The sequence below is a fragment of the Helianthus annuus genome, chromosome 15 (assembly GCF_002127325.2).
Source record: "Helianthus annuus cultivar XRQ/B chromosome 15, HanXRQr2.0-SUNRISE, whole genome shotgun sequence".
NCBI lineage: Eukaryota > Viridiplantae > Streptophyta > Magnoliopsida > Asterales > Asteraceae > Helianthus > Helianthus annuus.
Genome location: NC_035447.2, coordinates 163,699,019 through 163,720,034, shown reverse-complemented (window position 1 = coordinate 163,720,034; position 21,016 = coordinate 163,699,019). Strand labels below are relative to the sequence as shown.

Sequence of the window (21,016 nt, the reverse complement as noted above, 5' to 3'; positions counted from 1 at the left end):
CCATGTTGTTCTGCATAAGTTTTTGTGTTAGATTAAGAAAGTTATATATATATTTTTTTTAAAACATATCATCCTGTCATCTTCTTCCTTTCTAACAGAACCATTCGAATGCAAGTTGTTACTTTACCAAAAGTTCATTTATATTCGAGGTGGTTTTGGTCATATTGACAAAACACATTTGAAAAGAAGGATAATGAAACTTATTTTATTTTACCTAGAACTGCTTTGCCTCATAGTTCATTTTCTTTACTAACAAAACCAGTTACGTAAACTGTTAAGGTAATAAACTCATGGATTTAATTATTACATATAATTTTCATAGTTTCAGTTGGTTAGAACAAGTATAACGTCTAGAGAAAAATATGCATAACAACAGGTGATTAAACGAAAAGAAAGTATACCGAACACGATGACAACAGTTCCCGTTGACTTCCGTACGGCCCCGGCGAAGCTCGGTTTCTCCGGTGTAACTCCGGTTACTGCGGCGAAACCACAAGGAAAAGCCACGGGTCTCGAAGGTGAGTCGTCGTACTCCCGTTATGCACCTCCGATTCTGGCGAAGTGATTGGAGTCTCCGGCGGCGTATGGTTTTTCCGGCAAGTGCTTGAAGTGTAACGAAGGGTGTTGCGGAGGTGGCGACTCCGTTTGCTCCAACGACGTTTCGAATTTTCCGGCAACGTATTATTGTAACAGAGAGATGAGAGGGTGATGAGGGCAACCAGTGGGTGGAGATGTGTGTTCAAGTTTTGAGAGATGAAGTTTTTTCTTTGTGTGCTTGTGTGTGTCTGGATGTGAGTTTGAGAGGAAAACAAAGAAGGAGGATAAGGTGTCGGCTGATTAGTGTGAATGAGTGTAGGGTTTACTTCTCCTTTATAGCTAGGTTAAGATTAGTGGGCTTGGGCTTGGGCCCAAGGCCCACAAGCCCAAATCTCGTGTTTTAAGTGGCCCGCCAACTCCTACGAACCCGTTTTCGAAACCCGAAATCATCGGAACGTCATAGAATAAAAATTTAGTATTTAAATCATGTAAAATCGCGTAATTTGCGTCGTTGGCCGCGTGTCATTTTGTTTTTTTTTATCCGTTTTTTTTTTCGTTCCGGTTTCGACTGTGGTTCTAAAATTAGAAACCAAACACGAACTTTATAAAAACAGAAAATCACGGAAATACGAGGCGTTACAGTCTCCCCTACTTAGGAAATTTCGTCCCGAAATTTATTCAAGAGTAAAGATTGTGAGTGATTAAGGTTTGTATTCGATAAGGTCTAAGGAAACACCGAATTTCTCATGGCACGTTTTTATGAAAGTTTGGTAATATGGTAGGAACACTTATATATAGGAAGTACCAGCGGCGTATCCACCATGTTCATATCATGTTACGTCCGTTTCACGATTCGGTGTCATGGTACACAGTAGAACCTACTATGGTTTTCATGCATCTACCAATATAATCCCGTATGCATCCGCGATTATTTTGGTATGTGCATGATCCGTATAGTTTGTACTAGTAGTGTACGGGTCCGGGTACATTAACGTTTTACGAGTGAGAATGATAGAGTATAGAAATTTTAAGTATGCATGTATGATTGGTATTCAAGTATGAGAGAGGTTATAAGTATGGGTATGATTAAAGTCTTTGAATAGTCCACACAAAATATTTAGTTAACTAGATTAACGCATTACTGGCATGTGATCTCACTGGTCAAACCATCGTGTCCGCAAGTATGTATGAATGTCTTAACATGACCGCAAATCCATGCGGCGGGCGTTACTCCTATAGCGCTACACAAGCGCTATATATGTTAAGGTGAGGCTTCATCCGAAGTTAATGACAAAATGTGAACCCAACGTTTAACGCAAGCGTCATCTAATCATAGCACATGTCATCATTTCGTTGCTATGAAAAGATCCGTAAATGTTTAACTTAACATGACCCCAAGTCCATGAGGCGGTGCGCTACTCCTATAGTGCTTCACAACACTATATATGTTAAGGTGAGGCTCGAACAAATCGAACCAACGTGTCCGCTAGTATAATCTCTATAGCACATGTCATCATTTCGTTGCTATAAAGACCGTAAAAGTTTAACTTAACGTAACCACAAGTCTACGGGCGGTGCGCTACTCCTATAGTGCCTCAGAAGCACTATATACGTTAAGGTGTGGCTTCTTACGAAGCTAATGACCAGTTCATCACATAAAGAATGTCCAGTAATCCCGAATCAAGTGTAGCGTATCAGTATGCGTGTATTAATTTATTGTGTAAAATGATGATTAGGTAACAAGTATTAAATCGCATAAAAGTTAAGTTAATATAAAAGAGAGGCTTGACAAGTATTGGAGTGCTTCGGGTTTAGAAACTTCGACTAATCCAAAGTGAATCGCAAGTCCTTCCGAATTAGGGAGACATGCTTTGGCCTAACAGGTATAATACTCTCTTCGCCAGGCGATGAACGGTATTTTACCCTTCCAGTTAGTACATGTCCATAATTTGATCGAAAATACGAAACTTTGGCGAGATTGAAAATCGTAGAGCGGGACCAGTCACCAAGGTGTGGATATCAATCCTAGCTTGACAATTTCGTCCCCAAAATGTGGTTTATTGAACGAAACAAGATAAAATCTCGACTCGTCAATAAGTAACCACTAGAGTATGAAATGGAAATTCCCACCAAGATACGGATATCACTCCTGACTTGATGGTGAAATTTCGTGCAAAATAACATGTAAGGTGGATTGAAATTCGTCACCAAAGGCGGGAATCACCCCTATTTTAGTGAGTCGTTTCGATTGTGGAATATGAGTATCTTCAAGTATGTATTGTGTGAAATGTCTTAGAAAAGACGCATCATTTATTTAGACAAAAGGAGAGGTAGAAGCAAAGAGGAAGAACTACATATCAAGCAAGAATTTGAAATGGTCGAATTTTGGTACTTAGACTATAGACTAGGTCGAACATGGCAATTCTACCTAATTCCCTATAGTTATGGCTCTGATACCAATCTGTCACACCCCAACCGATGGCGGAAACATCGGGATGAGACGAAATAGATTGCAAGAGACTTCATAACGCTATTTGTGTCGAGGATTTAATAATTACTTTTTTTTTTGAATCGATTGAACCAGAATATAACAAAGTTGAATAACGACAAGTGTAAAAGAACTAAAATTTCATTTCATTAATAACGGTTTAATACAAGGCTTGGAAACAAAATACAACATGTTTGAAAATAAAATACAGTACAACAAGTATTAAAGTTTAAATGTGTTTCTAGGCAATCCTACTAGATTCCTTGCATCATCAAAATCCTGCAACATGTATTAAAAGCATAGATCAATACAAAAGTACCGGCGAGCATACAAGTTTGAAAAAAAAGATATGAGTATAAAAGTTTGTCTCAAATCCAACATGTCAAACTTACATTCAAGTTGTAACTAGCATACATAAACAACCTAAGCATAACAAATAGCATGGATCTACAAGTTGAAACTAGCATACATAAATAGCCTAAGCATAACAAATAACATGTATGATGGATTGAGTGGTTGAATGCGTTTGATTGTGTATATTGTGAATTTTGTTAATTGATACATGTTACACCCAAAAATATATTAAAGCGTAAAAGGGTCAAGTATGCTCACATTGATTGCGTTGCGATTTCTTGTAATAACGCACGAGTAAAGATGGAGAATCCAAGAGAATGAACCAGATACGTTTATCCTAGATATTAGAATACCGCAACGATCTCGTTAAATAAAATTCCTAACATTCATTGTTTCCATAATAAAAGAATTAATATATATAATTCATTTTTTTTTATTAATAACTTATGGTAAAAGAGATAAAATATGTTTCTTTTTAATCCATGTTGTTCTGCATAAGTTTTTGTGTTAGATTAAGAAAGTTATATATATATATTTTTTTAAAACATATCATCCTGTCATCTTCTTCCTTTCTAACAGAACCATTCGAATGCAAGTTGTTACTTTACCAAAAGTTCATTTATATTCGAGGTGGTTTTGGTCATAGTGACAAAACACATTTGAAAAGAAGGATAATGAAACTTATTTTATTTTACCTAGAACTGCTTTGCCTCAAAGTTCATTTTCTTTACTAACAAAACCAGTTACGTAAACTATTAAGGTAATAAACTCATGGATTTAATTATTACATATAATTTTCATAGTTTCAGTTGGTTAGAACAAGTATAACGTCTAGAGAAAAATATGCATAACAACAGGTGATTAAACGAAAAGAAAGTATACCGAACACGATGACAACAGTTCCCGTTGACTTCCGTACGGCCCCGGCGAAGCTCGGTTTCTCCGGTGTAACTCCGGTTACTGCGGCGAAACCACAAGGAAAAGCCACGGGTCTCGAAGGTGAGTCGTCGTACTCCCGTTATGCACCTCCGATTCTGGCGAAGTGATTGGAGTCTCCGGCGGCGTATGGTTTTTCCGGCAAGTGCTTGAAGTGTAACGAAGGGTGTTGCGGAGGTGGCGACTCCGTTTGCTCCGACGACGTTTCGAACTTTCCGGCAACGTATTATTGTAACAGAGAGATGAGAGGGTGATGAGGGCAACCAGTGGGTGGAGATGTGTGTTCAAGTTTTGAGAGATGAAGTTTTTTCTTTGTGTGCTTGTGTGTGTCTGGATGTGAGTTTGAGAGGAAAACAAAGAAGGAGGATAAGGTGTCGGCTGATTAGTGTGAATGAGTGTAGGGTTTACTTCTCTTTTATAGCTAGGTTAAGATTAGTGGGCTTGGGCTTGGGCCCAAGGCCCACAAGCCCAAATCTCGTGTTTTAAGTGGCCCGCCAACTCCTACGAACCCGTTTTCGAAACCCGAAATCATCGGAACGTCATAGAATAAAAATTTAGTATTTAAATCATGTAAAATACGGTCGGTAGTCGTTGTTTGAACGTTTGATCGTCGGTTGCGTAAAAATCGCGTAATTTGCGTCGTTGGCCGCGTGTCATTTTGTTTTTTTTATCCGTTTTTTTTTTCGTTCCGGTTTCGACTGTGGTTCTAAAATTAGAAACCAAACACGAACTTTATAAAAACAGAAAATCACGGAAATACGAGGCGTTACATATGGTAACCCAGAGGGGCATTGAAGCAAGCCCGGAACAAATCAAAGCATTGGTGAATATCAAATCCCCTGCCAACGCTAAGGATTTGGAACGGCTAACAGGCAGGATAGCAGCCCTAAACAGATTCATATCCAAATCCTCAGAAAGGTGTAAAGAATTCTATGATATCCTAAGAAAGAACAAGAAATTTGAGTGGACTGAAAAGCATGAGAATGCTTTACAAGCCCTCAAAGAATACATGTCCTCAGCTCCAGCATTGATGAAACCAGAAAAAGGAGATGTGTTATCCTTATACCTTGCGGTATCCTCAAAAGCAGTAAGTGCGGTCCTTGTTAAGGATCATGAAGGTACACAATATCCTGTCTATTATGTAAGTAAGAGTTTACTTGATGCTGAATCCATGTATTCACACCTTGAAAAACTTTTCCTTGCATTAATTATGGCATCTACTAAACTAAGACATTATTTTGAAACCCATGTTATTGTTGTTAGAACTAATTTTCCAATTAAGAATGTCCTCAGGAAACCAGAAATGTCCGGAAGACTGGCTAAGTGGGCAGTAAAGCTTAGTGCCCATGATATAAGATATGAGCCCAGAACAGCCATCAAATCTCAAGCATTAGCAGACTTTGTGGCTGATTTCAGTAGTGATCTACAAAAGGAAGCCGAATTGGAGGTCCAGCAGCTGGATGAGACCAAGGATCCTTGGATACTACATACTGACGGATCCTCAAATGTCAAAGGCACGGGGCTTGGTATACTACTAAAATCGCCACAGGGGGACATAATACCCCATTCCATAGCTTGTGAATTCCAAGCCACTAATAATGAGGCTGAATATGAAGCCTTAATCGCTGGCTTACAAATTGCTAAGCATATGGGGATCAGGTATCTTGAGGTATACGTGGATTCATTGTTAATCACCAATCACTTTAATGGATCCTATGCTGTGAAAGGTGAAAAACTAACCAAATATTTAGAGATAGTCAAAGAATTGGCACTCTCCTTTGTTTCTTTCAGTTTGTCACAGGTACCAATGGAGGAAAATACAGAAGCTGATGCATTGGCCAATCTAGGATCATCTTTGAAGATCCCAGAGGATATAAGTATCCCCATCATCCATATCCTGGCTCCTGCTATTGAAAAACAGGTGGCCATGGAAATAGAAGAGGATACTGCAATGATCCCTAGTGAGGATACTCAATCTTATTCAGGATCATGGATCTCACCAATCATGAGATACTTACAACACGGGGAGATTCCTATGGGAGAAAATCCTAGGGCTTTCAGGATTAAGGTATCTCAATTCACAATCTTGAATAATGTGCTATATAAGCGATCTCTTGCAGGACCATATTTAAGATGTATCGAGGATCCTGAAATTCAAGAAGCGTTAAAAGACTTCCATGAAGGAGATTGTGGAAACCACACTGGGGGCAGGGCATTGTTCTCAAGGATCCTTAGGACAGGATACTACTGGCCAACTATGAAAAGGGATGCTGTGGAGTATGCTAAGAAGTGTGATCCTTGTCAAAGACACAGCAATATCCTTCATCAGCCGGCTGAATTTCTACATCCTATACCATCCTCTTGGCCATTCATGAGATGGGGGATGGATATAGTTGGCAAGCTCCCTAAGGCACCTGGTGGAAAAGTATTCATGCTTGCCATGACTGACTACTTCTCCAAGTGGATAGAGGCCGAAGCCTTTGCCCAAGTCAGATAAAAGGAAGTGATATCCTTTATTAAAAGAAACATTATAACTAGATTTGGCATTCCTTCTGAAATTGTATGTGATAATGGTTCCCAATTTATTGGGAGCAGGACTACTAACTTTTGTGACAGTTGGGGGATTAAGATGATAACATCAACACCAGTCCACCCACAAGCCAATGGCCAAGCAGAATCATCCAACAAGATCATCATCAACAATCTGAAGAAGAAACTTGGATCCAAGAAGGGGAAATGGGCAGAGGAATTGCCTTATGTGCTTTGGGCTGATAGGACAACTCCCAAGAATGCTACTGGTCAAACACCCTTCTCTTTGGTGTTTGGGGCAGAAGCAGTGATCCCACCAGAAATGGTGGTTCCAACTGCTAGAACAAGTACTCATGATCCTGAAGAGAATGCTGCAAACTTGGCTCAGGACTTGGATACTATTGAGGAAATCAGAGATCTGACTAGGATAAGGTTGGCAAGCTACCAACAAAGAATGGCTGGTACTTACAACAAAAATGTCAGGATAAGGAAATTTCAAGTTGGGGATATGGTGTTGAGGAAAGCATTCCAAAACACCATCAATCCTGCTGATGGGAAATTAGCACCAAAATGGGAAGGCCCTTACTTGATTGAAGCCGAAGCAGGAAAGGGGGCATATAGATTGCTAACCATGGAAGGAAATTTGTTACCAAGAGCCTGGAACGCTGTTCACTTAAAGAAATATTTCATGTGAACAGGATCCTCCTGGCACATATGATCCTTACATTGAAAGCATCCTCGAAGGATCCCAGTGATGTCAATGATCCTTACTCTGGTAAAATCCTAATCCTAAACTATTCCATTTTCTTATTTTTACCTAAGGATAAGGATCATGTATCCTTCATCCTCCTCTCACGAGAATTTGAGTTCTGATAGTCCAGGTACCCTCAGCATATTATTGATAGTCTTTAAAAGCATCTCAGATCCTTGGGTTCAACCCCAGTTATCCTTGGGCTTGTCCCCAGTTTTCGCCTGTAGCGCACGATGATCCTGGTATAGTTCATGTCTTTGGGACCAGTACCCACTCCAGGGGCTGATAACCTCATCGTACTGGCTATACCCAGGATCCTACGTATAATGGTAGACGTACCATACATCCGTTCCTAAGGTTTCTAACGTTTTCACGTTAGCTAAGGTTTTGGCATTTTCATGTCACTAAGTTTGGATAGTCGCCAGTGAGGGCCATACTCCAGTTTACATACGATCCTTGGGCTTGTCCCCAGTTATCCTTCGGGCTTGTCCCCAGTTATCCTTTGGGCTTGTCCCCAGTGATCCTTTGGGCTTGTCCCCAGTTATCCTTTGGGCATGTCCCCAGTTACTAACTTATCTTTTATATTGGCTTAGTCCCAAGTTATATCCCATTTTTTCAGGTTTTCAAAGTTAAACAATTAAGGATCCTTAATCCTTACTATCCATTAAAGTTTTACTTAAGGTTATCCTGATTAAAGGTTAGGATCCTAACTTGGACCCTCAGGTATGATCCTTAACTATTTTTAATTTCATTCATTATTCATTTGAATAACCCTTAGACCTTGACAACTGAACCTATGATCCTTAAAATAAACTACTTTGAAAATTTTCGATTATAGGATATTTGATCCAGGATCATATCCTAAATTTCTTAAATATAATTTGCTTAACTTTTCTTGCTCAAACAAACATGTATCAAAACAATTGAAAATTAAAAGGATAACAATACGAGATGAGCCAAAAAGATTAGAGTTATTTTATTAACAAAGGTTTAAAACCCTTCAAAGTTGTCAAAATTGCCAACCCACGTTTCTACCAGCAAAACGTGGCCCGTCCACATGGGTTGGCAAAGGGTGTCCATTGTTTGTGCGGTCATAGCATGCAGGTAAATAAAAGGCGGCAGGATCACAATGGCTTCATCCCCCAAACAGAGGATCCCTCCACCATTTGCAATCCTACCTATTGTCTGAAGGATCCTGGATCCTTAATCCTAAAACTATTGTTCAAAGTTACAGACCATAATTGTTTAAAAACACAAACAAACACAAAAAAAATTGGGCTCCGACTATGTCTAGAAGTTTCCTTCATCGCCCAATTCTGCAGCTCAAACCTTCGCTGCACCATCACCACCAGCTCCACTTGCTTCTCCACCCTGATCCTTGCCAGCATCACCACCTTCAAGCATCGGGATCTCCTCAGCCTCTTCATCATCCTCCAACTCTGCCAGCCTCGCCTTCCAGCCCTCAACGTCCCATGTGCTCTTATCGAAGGCAGGATCCTGAGCCTCCGCAGCCATCTGCAGCTGGATCTTATACATGGTTATCGCAGCAGAGACCTTGGCATCCTGGGTGATATCATGCTTCTCATAATCAAAGTTGATCAGCATTTTGGCAGCTTCATCCTTGGTAGCCCGGAGCTCCTTCTCAAGATCAGCAATCTTGAGATCCTTCAGCACACCCATCTGTTGGAGGTCAGCAATTTGGCGATCTTGATCCTCGACGTGGCCAACATAAGTCTCTATTTCAGCAAATTTCTGCAAGGAAAACAAGGCATAACGTCAGAAACAAGTGATCCTCAAAACTGTCAGTGGTATATGTGAATACATAATAATGTACAATACCATGACCCATAAAGTTAAGGGCTTACGCATGGAAATAAGTACATTTTTCCAGTACATTACATACTGAGATTTTCACTTGTATAATTTGATGCCTTATAAATCAACTATAACACTCAAAAGTACCAAAGTATAATGAGTGTGTTGATAAGCAACATATGTACAAAGAAATAAATGTTTGAAGCTGGAAAATAAGTTGTTACTCACCTTACAACCACTTAAACTTTAAAAGAGGATTGTTCTAAGGTCCATAGACAAATTATAAGTACTAATTCCACCTCTAAAGTTATTCAAGGGAAAATCTCACTGCATAATTATGCCATTAGACTAGACATAAGCAACGAGACTATCCATTATTCTAAAGAACAGTTGGATAAATTAATTAGATAGTCACTTACTAATGATATTTAAGTCTGGTAATTTTAATATTCCAATTAACACATGATTAGTTGACTCTAGTTCCATACGTTTCCTTACCAGAACTCGACAAATAACTAACATGAGAGTTAGTGACAAAACTAATTGTTAAGGCTATAAGAACAATAATAAGAAGTCTTTAACAAAGCTTTTCGATACCTTACATATTCTGAAGATTAATAAGAATACAGTATCATTACTTAGGCTATGTCATGAAGGTTGTGAGGTTTGCATAGTCAACATAAAGTCACACTTATCTTAAACTCTTATCTTATTTGTTCTAAATATCTGATAGAAACATTACTAAGATGAAACTAGATGATACCTTACATTTTCACAACTTTTGTCATCATGCAAATGAGAATTTGACAAAAGGAAAATGAGACTTATAAATTTCATCCATTATAACCAAAATTCATGAGAAATCATGACATGGTTAATGAGGATGATTTTTTCAACTAATGTCATTCTAAGTGATTTTAAATCATGACGTTACAGCCCTAAATATTACTTGGCTTAAGGAATAAGTATGGGTCCATCATAAGTCATTCAATGACATTCGTGGAACTTATTCCAAATGGAATATTCAGACATAATTCATTTATCATTCAACAGATTGTATCTAAATTTTGTCGCATATGGCACACGGTCTTAGAAGAAATCTATTCATATATATACTTAATAAGATTTCTATTAAAAATGTCCCTAAAGTTTCTTATGATATCTGGACATTAAAGAAATCAAATAAAGTCTAACGTATATGTGATAGGTTCCCACATCACGTAGCTCATTGAAACTTCTCTTGTAGCATTCTAGAGATATTAAAGATCAGTGGGAGCATTAAGTGTCTGAATAATAACTTACAATAGTTGCAAGAGGTGGGGGAGTGAAAATTTTATATTACCTAAATTTACACCTCTTGTACAAGACACTGCTCCATCTTGACACTGTTCTATCATAACTTGTCTCCTTAAAATCTAATGCTACTCTTACAAAAGTTTCATTGTTGCTTAATTGTGGGCACTCTTAGATTTCTTACCTAAACTAACATAATCCTCAACAAGAGAAATCACAACGACTAACATCATTAACTTGTTTCTCTATTAGAATTTGTTGGTCGTTAAACATTGACCCTAAGCATGCTGAGTTCCTAAAGTTTTCTAAGGTCAGTGGGAGCAGTCAAAGTCCTTATCATGACTTGCAAGGAATACAAGAGGCGGGGGGAAGAGTGTCATTAAATTTCACTCTGAATTTAACTCCGATTACACCTCTTGTACACCATACTGCACCAACTCTTACAAACTTAGAATCCTGAAAATGATAGTAACCTAACCAAGAGCTAATCCATAAAACTGAAACTTCTAATAAACCCAATAATCAACTCAGGAGGTCATCCAGGTTTAAAAACCTACTAACTTTGATGATTACATAACCTCCCTAACTAAAGTTGAAATGGATTTTGTAAAAGTTTACTGATCCAATCTCTTCAAATTAAGCCATTAGTGTCAATCAATCTTCTAAATGGAATAAAATAGTTTCTAGCAAAACTGATTTTATGTGTTCGTATAACGTTTGGGATTTGATTGAGTTACCTAAGAGTGTTCATAACTAAACCAAATCCTGATATATAAGCGTTAAGACACAAAGAAGCATGATTGATTGCCAAAGGTTGTACTCAGGAAGAGATAAATTATTAAAGAATCTTTGTTACATATCTAACAAAAGATTTCTTTGAGGATCATCACTGTTCCAGTAGCTTATAATACTTTAAAGCTACATTAGATGAACATTAAAATAATTTTCCCTAACAAAATGGCTGACACATTTACATGTTCATAAAACAACCTGAAAGTTCTAAACTGAAGGTTAAAGAACACTTTGTTTGTAAGCCAATAAAATCCATGTATGGGTTAATGCAAACATCATAATGTGATGAAATCTTAACGTAATTATTTTCATCAACAATCAAGTGGATTAATATACCTACCTCAAAATGAGTGGGAGCAACTAAATTAAATATATAGATGATATTCTTTTGACAAGTATATGTTACATAAGTCAAAGCATTGTTAACACAAACTTTGATATAATAGATCTCAGAGATATCTCTTACGTGATTGATATCATAACATACCGAGATAGACCCAATGGGACATTAGTTTCGTTCCATAAGTTTAACATTAAATGGGCCCTTACATATGTAACAAACAATATTGTTCTCCTTCAGAGGATATATGGTAAATGAGATTATTTATTTACGCTTCATTAATTAGAAGCCTTATGTAAATTCAAGTCTATACTCGTTTAGATATTACTCACATTGCAACACACTAGATTTGTCTAGATTAATGTGAAGCATCTAATAGAGTATTACAATATCTTTAAAAGGAACGAGATGCTACATTTTGAAGAAGAAGTGAGAATTAAAACCAGTTTATTACTTTAACTTTGTGATATTCAAAGATGACAAAATGTAATTTCAGGTATATCTTTATGTCAGCAGACAAAACCTATCTCATGGAGGAGTCATAATGCACTGATAATAACAACCTAAGTTATAACGGCATAATATAGTCACTAAATGTTGTTGGAAATTTATCAGTGGACTCATAAGTTCATTAACTCGATCCATATAATTAATGTTTTGAAGACTTAGTGTGATAAAGCCAGCTACCATGACTCCTTAAACAGTAACAGTTCAAGGGGTGTTGTATTAAATTTCGATACGCAATTAATTATTCATTTATGAACGAATTGAGGAAACTAAGTTTTGTATCGAATACATTCATGATATGCTTAAGGATCCTATAACTGAAGTGCTATTACCCATAAGTCTTATTAAGAGAGCTCATAGACGGGTATTAATTAATGGTCGTGCGCAATTGCATATCGTACTATGAATGACTAAGTATTAGTTAATTTTCCTCATCAGTTTGATTTTGTATGTCTCTAAGAATATGTCAAGTCGACATAATGGCATATAGACAAATAAAGTTACAAATCAAACAAAGGGCTTATGCATATTTTGATCATAACGATTAGGTTTTAAATTAAGGCTATAGTATGACTAATGGGGGTCCTGAGTCGCATAATGATTCAACGGCTGTATTTCTCTACTATAGTTCTTGTTTAAGGCTAATATGAGTGTTAACTCCTGATTGGGCTTATCTAATACTCATAGTAAATGAATACTCGGGTAAGTGGGAGAATGTAAGATTAAATATATTTTATGTTATATTTAATCTAGTAGCCACTATAATCATTTACATTATATGGATCAAAATATATAACAACCTATTAAATAATTAGTTGGTAATTGTTGATGGGCCTAATTACCCTTATTAACTAACTAGGGTTTCCTCTTGGGTGCATATATAAGGAGACTTATGTAGAGGTTCTAATGGTTAGACAGATAACCTAATTCTCATAACATCAATTCGACCTCCTCTCCATAGCCGATTCCCCTTTATCGGTTTTCTTCATCACCATCATTAGATTGCACCCTAAGGAGGAACCAGGTCAAACTGACAATCATGTCAAACACTGTTGCTGCTAGGGGTGTTCAAAATTATCCGTGTCCGAAAATCCGATCCGAAATATCCGATATCCGAATCCGAAATATCCGAAAAATCGGATATCCGAAATTTCGGATATCCGAAAAATCGGATATCCGAAATTTCGGATATCCGAAATTCGGATATCCGAATTTTTCGGATTCGGATTCGGATAGTGATTTTCAAAATTTTTGGATATTTCGGATATCCGAAATATCCGAAAATTTTAATTTTCATTTTTTTCGGATATCCGAATATCCGAAGTATCCGAAAATATCCGAAATATCCGAAATATCCGAAAATATCCGAAATATATCCGAAATATCCGAAAAATATCCGAAGTATCCGAAAAATATCCGAAATATCCGAAACATATCCGAAAATTTATATTCGGATATCCGAAACTATCCAGAATATCCGTTTCCGAATATGAAAAAAATAATAAAAAAATAAAAATTAAATAAAAAGTTGACTTTTCGGATATCCGATTCACTATCCGAATCCGTATCCGAAATTTCGGATATCCGAAATTCGGATATCCGAAATTTCGGATACGGATTCGGATAGTGAAATCTAGTATCCGAAAATTTCGGATATCCGAAATTTGGATATCCGAATTTTCGGATATCCGGTTTTGAACACCCCTAGTTGCTGCATCTCCATCTGGATTCTCTGCTGGCCTATACTGATGCAATCAAAATTATGTTTTCATGTTTTCCATTATGTCTAAACAGAACTGATCAACAACCTATACACCAATTCAGGAGAAAACCCAATAAATATGGGAAAACCCCCTCTTGTGGAAATCGAACCCATGACCTATTGATATCAAAGCCTTATCCCACCCCAATGATGCCACTAGGCTATAAAGCCATTGGCATAAACTAGCTAATCTCAAGCTGAATTGCAATTTTTCGAGCAAAACCAAGAGCTATTCTTAGAACCTTAAATAGCAGGGTGTTGGATATCTAATAATAGTTTGAGAAGATTTAAAACAAGAGATCTCAATTACGGCTTTTGATAAGAAAAATAATGTGATCTGTCTAAAATTACAAACAAGTATTTAACTTCCGCCATAAGAAAATCGTAGAAGGAGCGAATTAAGGTAACAACACAAAAAGAATTTGTGGTGATGAGACAACAATAAAAACGGTCTTTTGGATGTATAAAAATGAAACCTACCATAATACCCAAACGACAATCCCTGGTAGCACCTGGAAGAAGCAAACCTTCTTCTTCCTGGTAGTTTAACAAAACTTGTAATTTTCTTGTGTTCATCTATCTATCCATCTAGCGCGTATATAATCCGGGTGTCCCGGGATTGTAACATGGATACCCGAACGTTTGGTTTTTTCACTTTGTTGTTAATAACGCTAGTGAAGGCGGAAGACCCTTATCACTTTTTCGAATGGAAGATCACATATGGCACCATGTCACCCTTGGGAATCCCTCAACAGGTTATCTTGATCAACGACAAGTTCCCAGGGCCGGTGATTAATTGCACGAGTAACAATAACATTGTTGTCAATGTTTTTAACAATCTAGATGAACCGTTCCTTATGACGTGGAACGGTGTACAACACCGGAAAAATTCTTGGGTGGATGGGACACCTGGGACTATGTGTCCCATCCAACCAGGAACAAATTTTACGTATAAATTCCAGGTGAAGGATCAAATTGGTAGTTATTATTATTTTCCCACGACCGCTCTACATAGAGCGGCGGGTGCGATGGGGGTTATCCAAATACATAGTCGACCGCTAATCCCGGTCCCTTTTGATAACCCAGCCGATGAGTTTGCGGTTATAGTTGGTGACTGGTTTAATAAGGGTCACAAGTCAATGAAGAACCTCCTTGATGGTGGGAAGTCGATTGGCCGGCCTGACGGGCTTCACATCAACGGGAAGTCCGCACAGGTTGGTGCACAGGGTGAACCGTCATGGACGTTTGAGGCCGGAAAGACATACAGGTTCAGGTTTTGTAATGTCGGGATGAGGACTTCGGTGAATTTTAGGTTTCAAGGCCATGACATGAAGCTCGTCGAGCTCGAAGGGTCTCACGTCATGCAAAACGACTACATGTCTCTGGATCTTCACGTGGGTCAATGCTTGTCGGTACTTGTAACCGCCGATCAACCACCCAAAGATTATTACCTAGTGGTGTCAAGTCGGTTCACAAAGCAACCGCATACCACTGTCGCCACCGTCCGGTACAAAGGAAGTAACTCCCCGGCATCGCCCGAGCTTCCACCTCCTCCGCCGGATCACACTGCGGGAATCGCATGGTCAATAAACCAGTTTAGATCATACAGATGGAACTTGACCGCAAGTGCAGCCCGTCCCAACCCACAAGGGTCTTACCACTATGGCCAGATTAACATCACCCGAACCATCAAGCTAGTCAATAGCCGAAATTATGTGGATGGTAAGCTCCGGTTCGCTTTCAATGGCGTCTCCCACGTCGACCCGAAAACTCCGTTAAAACTCTCGGAGTACTTCGGTGTGGCGGACAAGGAGTTCAAGTACGACATCATCGCGGACGAGCCACCCTCGGACGTGGAAAAGAACGTGAAGATCGCCCCAAATGTGGTAAACGCGACATACCGTAACTTTGTGGAGATCATATTCGAGAACCGGGAGAACACGATTCAGACATACCATTTGGACGGATACTCGTTTTTCGCGGTGGCAGTGGAGCCAGGGAGGTGGAGCCCGGAGAAGCGGAAGAACTACAACCTGGAAGACGCGTTGAGCCGACACAATGTAGCTGTGTTCCCGGGGTGTTGGGCGGCTGTGATGCTCACCCTGGATAACGCAGGAATGTGGAGCTTGAGATCAGAGATGTGGGAGAGGTTCTACTTGGGACAACAGTTGTATGTTAGCGTATTATCTCCGGAGCGTTCTCTAAGAGATGAGTACAGCCTGCCGGAAACCACACAACTTTGTGGCATTGTGGCAAATATGCCCAAACCACCAGGCTACATTTAGATTCAATTTTTTCTTTCTTTTTTTAATTGTGTTTTCTTGTGGCCATACGGATTAAGAAATTGCAAGGGGGCATGTACATGATTATCACCCCTTGATCAAATGATACTGGCCACTGTTGAATTTGAATACTATTATAGTGATGTTGTTAGACAAGTTGTGTTAGAGAGTATATCCTCTTGTTGTAAATTGTAATTATTCCTCCATCAATTCAAATATTCTTCATTTTTGTTCACAAAATAGATAGGAATTGTGTAACATCTGAATAATGGTTAGTAATTCTTTTTAGTAGAAAATCCAAACATAAATAAATGTTAATTATATTTTATGTTTATAGTCCCCAGATACACATACATTTTTATGCTTATGTTTTAGCTCTACGTGCTGGCGTAACATCCATTAGACGTTTATTTAAATATGTATCATGTTTAAATATGTATCGTCCTCAAAACAAACATTTAACGCCAAAATATTATACACGTATAGCAGCTACCCGTGAACACCATATGTGAATCAACACAATTCATTTTGATAAGTCGCAAAGAATGGCAAGGAAACGCATCTCTTCGATAAGAATGGACCGGCACCAAAATGTAAACCAACCCTAAAACCAACATATCTGCTCTTTAAAACATGAAACTTCATATCAGCATTAACGTCAAACCGATCATCGCATAACTGAGGAAGAAGAAATAATGAATTTTGTGTTCAATAAATAGGCATTGGCGCTTGCCAGCAACTTAGTTTTTGTGAAGAGTTTTACAACGCCCACAGAGACAGAGTAAGTTTTGTTTAGAGAGATCGAGGGCTTCAACAACAAATTAATTGGGCTTGTTTGTTGGGCTAAATTATCGTAAAAAGGATTGAAAAAAAATAAAAAATAAAAAAAGACTGCTATCGATTTTTTATTCTTAGATTTTTAAAGTGACGAACCTAGGCAAAAAATGGTTAAAGTTTCGATGTTGAATTCCGTGGTCCTTTTGAATTCAATTTTTTTTTTTAGTAAATAAAAATTGATATAACCAGAAAACTTGTTAAGTTACATCAAAACAGAAGGTAGACGGGCAACAAGTTGCGCCGCCAACCCTTTCTGAATTGCAAACCCCAACCTCCCGAAAACAAACCCCTGCCCCCCTGAGATCGAACAATTGCTGTGGATAACCCGTTGAACCCTCGTCAAGAAGTTGATGGCTTCTGGCGCTAGGGAGCCAAAAGTATCAAAGGCAAAAGGGATAAAGACATGTTGGTTCTCTGCGCAAGCTTTAGCGTGCTTGTCCACTTTCTTTGATTCTGCCTTTCTTGCTGCTAGTCCAGCTACAAACCCGTTTTCCCTTAAACCAACCAAAGGGGAAACCCCCGTGAGGTCTACACAAGCATGTTTCCCCCCAGCGCAGCCAAAGACGAGCAGATCTGCTGGTCGCAGAGTAGATCTTCCTTCCATAGGGTCCGTGAGGAATTCAATTGGTTTTTAATTGGGAAATTTACTGGTGGTGCAGCCGCAACGCGCGAGGTAACCTTCTAGTTGTTAAATAAATGGTGAAGTCCATGAAACCGACCAGTTTAACTTAATATTATATTTATTTGAAGTGTCAAAAAAAGTTGATTTTTTTTAAATTGAAGAAAGACATAATGTTATTTATAGTTAGGTGGTAAGTTTTTTGACGAAGGAATATTAAAGAAAAAGCAACAACTTATATCCTTACTTTCAAATTTAAAAATAAATAAATAATTAAATATGAGATGTTCCCTGCCCAAGACTTTCTATCTCTAGTCCATACAACTCTTTTCAAACGTAACACATAGAGGAGAGGATGGTGATGATGATTCTCCAAGGAGAAGCAAGACGTGGTGGGGAAATGGAGTTGGTCAAAGGTAAAGAAAGAAACAAAAAAAAAACATAGATACTCCCTAGTTTCGAACTTGGGTTCCGGAAGAAAAAAAAGTTTCAGCAAGAGAATTGACAGCCAACTGAACTGGCAACCAAACTGTTAACTTTTTACACATATACTCAAACAAACCTTATACTTAAAGAATATTAAATATTTAACCCAATACTTTAACATATACTAATGACAGAATTTAACTTCTATTTCTTCAAAGTTTAAAGCCAACACCTTTTACTGCTATGTCCAAACATCATAAATGACTTTAAGCTTCTCAAGATCCAGGTGCAACTTCTCTTTCCCCTCTTTTTATGTTTTATTAATATTTCTAAATATAATAAATACTACGATTTGCTATTTTCGATGAACAAATGAGACATGAATGGTATTTTTCTTGCTACATTGTCACCTTCTTTGTTTAATTTGTTTCTGCATTTTGGTTTCAATCCTTATATTTTGTTTAATGTTGTTTATGTATCTTTTCTTATCCACTTTAGACTTGTATTCTCAGAGTATTTACACTGTGATGGTTGCAAACACAAAGATATGAAAATTCTGCAGAAAACTGATGGTGCTCTCTCTGTGTTTCTTTCAAAAAGTTTGTATTTGACTTAAAAAGTCAAAAAAGATAACCTTTTGTTCTCAAAATGGCAATTGGCATGAATGTTTCGTAGTTTTATAAAAATTGGTATACATACATAAAGCAAGAACCTTTTTAGTGTAAACTTTATATAGAACTATGTGTTGTGGGTTTTTAAAAACCCAAAATTTTATGAAAAAGGATTGTAAAATTTCATTGAATTATTTGCCTTTTTCCCAAAAAAAATACAAAACATTTTCTAAAATTTCATGCATTTTGTCTTGTTATCTTCATGATGCCATTAAAGTAAACGTAACCTCATTTATTTTTTAATTTTATTTAATTTAGTCTATTGTTCCTTCATCATGAATAAAGATCTCATCTTTGTTAAAGATGTTAAGTATTTCTCTTGACCAAAGCATGTCCTTTTTCAAACATCTATTTTTACAGAAAATACTTGGTAACTTTTATTATTAAAATCAAACATCCCACCCGGCAAGTTGGGAAAGCATCAAAAGTGAGAGTTTCAGGTTTGGGTGCCATGATATGCTATCAAATCATCATATCTCATGTGCTGTCAAATAAAGCTAAAACTACTACCAACAAAGTATTATACCTTTTCTACTCCACTTTCCTTTTGTTTTTCTGCATCTCACCTACTAGGTAGTCCATCCTAGATTCAATATCATGTATGGATTGTTCAAGATGGCTGCAAATTAATGTTGTGCACATACAAGGAGTAGTTTCAAAACCCATGGACAAAATTTGGATAGATACAACAGTACCATGCACCTTATTAGCTAAGTCTCTCATGTATTCCACAAGCGTTTTGAACTCTTGCATTTTGGAGTTCATTTTCTTCATCATTGTTGATGTATTCAACTCTTAAACTTTCTTCTCTCTAAAGTTGAGTTTCAACATTTTTTTTGTTTTTCATCACACTTAGTTTTACATAATCTTCTTGAAGATAATCCGCTAACTCTCCGATCTTGGTTTCAACAGTTCCCTTTACACTATCATACACGTTGCTTTGAAATTAGCATTTAAAGCACTCAAGCCGTTCATTTCCAAATGCTTTTTTTTCACATACTCTACCACCCGGTGGGTTTCCTCAGCTAAGCTTTTGATCACAGATGATACATGATATAGGTATTTCTGCCATATTACTTCTGACAAATCTTGGAAACGAATAGCACACTCGATTTTACTAGCCCCTATAAGCAGGATATCACTGATGTCTTTTTCTCTCTCTTGCATATAACCATAGTATTCCAGTCCGGGAAAATCTTCTCTAACATATGTTGAATGTAGCCCACACATGTTATAAACTTGTTCGTATTTAAGCGCAAGAAAGTCGATGTATCTTGTGAATATAGACCAACAAAGGATAGCAATTTCTGTAATGTGTTGATGCCATATCGTCTTCATATTTTCATACTCTTCTGAATTTAAATCAAAGAATTCAGGAGTATTGTTATTCAACTTTTCTAACAGTTCCTCCACCCGACTATCTAAGTTTGCGATTCTTTCTTGAACCCATGTTTGGGAGAAATCAACTCCAAACATGTCAACTGCCGGCAATTGAGATATCTACACAAAAATCACTTATTCATTCAAGAGAACCTTTGTAATAAATTTAAGGGTAAATTACTTTTTGAGTCCCTATGTTTTAGGGGTTTTAACCACTTGAGTCCAAAATCAAAATGTTTAACGTCCTGAGTCGCTATAGCCACTTTTCTTAACCATTTGAGTCCAAATTTCTAACACCATTCACCAAGTTTATTAACTACAAGGGCAATTTAGTCATTTACACACAAAGAGTAATTTACCCTTATAAAAACCTAAATCCTTCTTTATCTTTTTCTTCTTCTAGGACAAAACCACCATAGCCACCACCTCTGTCATAACCGCTACCACCTACCTGCCACCTCCGACTACTACCACCACTAGCCGTAACCACCACCACATCCGGCGACTGATCTTGTTTCACCAAACACCATGCTTCAAAACTTCACCTGAAGCCCTAATCGAACCACCCACCTCAAACCTTAACCACCCACGTCTGAACCCCCGAATCAAACCACCCAAAACCTCCACTTTGCTGTAAATTGCAACTTTCAGATGTACCGAAAGGTTCTTTTATTGTAAAGGCCCACACACCGATGTC

The 21,016-nt window shown here is 37.7% G+C and overlaps 1 protein-coding gene across 1 annotated transcript; it reads left to right on the top strand.

The window, feature by feature from the left end:
• The first annotated feature begins 14,694 nt into the window (after positions 1-14,694).
• Positions 14,695-16,439, top strand: LOC110912888 (L-ascorbate oxidase homolog). Its single transcript, XM_022157718.2, has one exon. It carries the CDS (start codon positions 14,731-14,733, stop codon positions 16,387-16,389), a length of 1,659 nt encoding a protein of 552 aa, XP_022013410.1. The 5' UTR covers positions 14,695-14,730; the 3' UTR covers positions 16,390-16,439.
• Positions 16,440-21,016: the final 4,577 nt, after the last annotated feature.

Bases quoted from the DNA above. Each gene is read 5' to 3' on its own strand.
- LOC110912888 (XM_022157718.2), top strand. From the start codon at position 14,731: ATGGATACCCGAACGTTTGGTTTTTTCACTTTGTTGTTAATAACGCTA.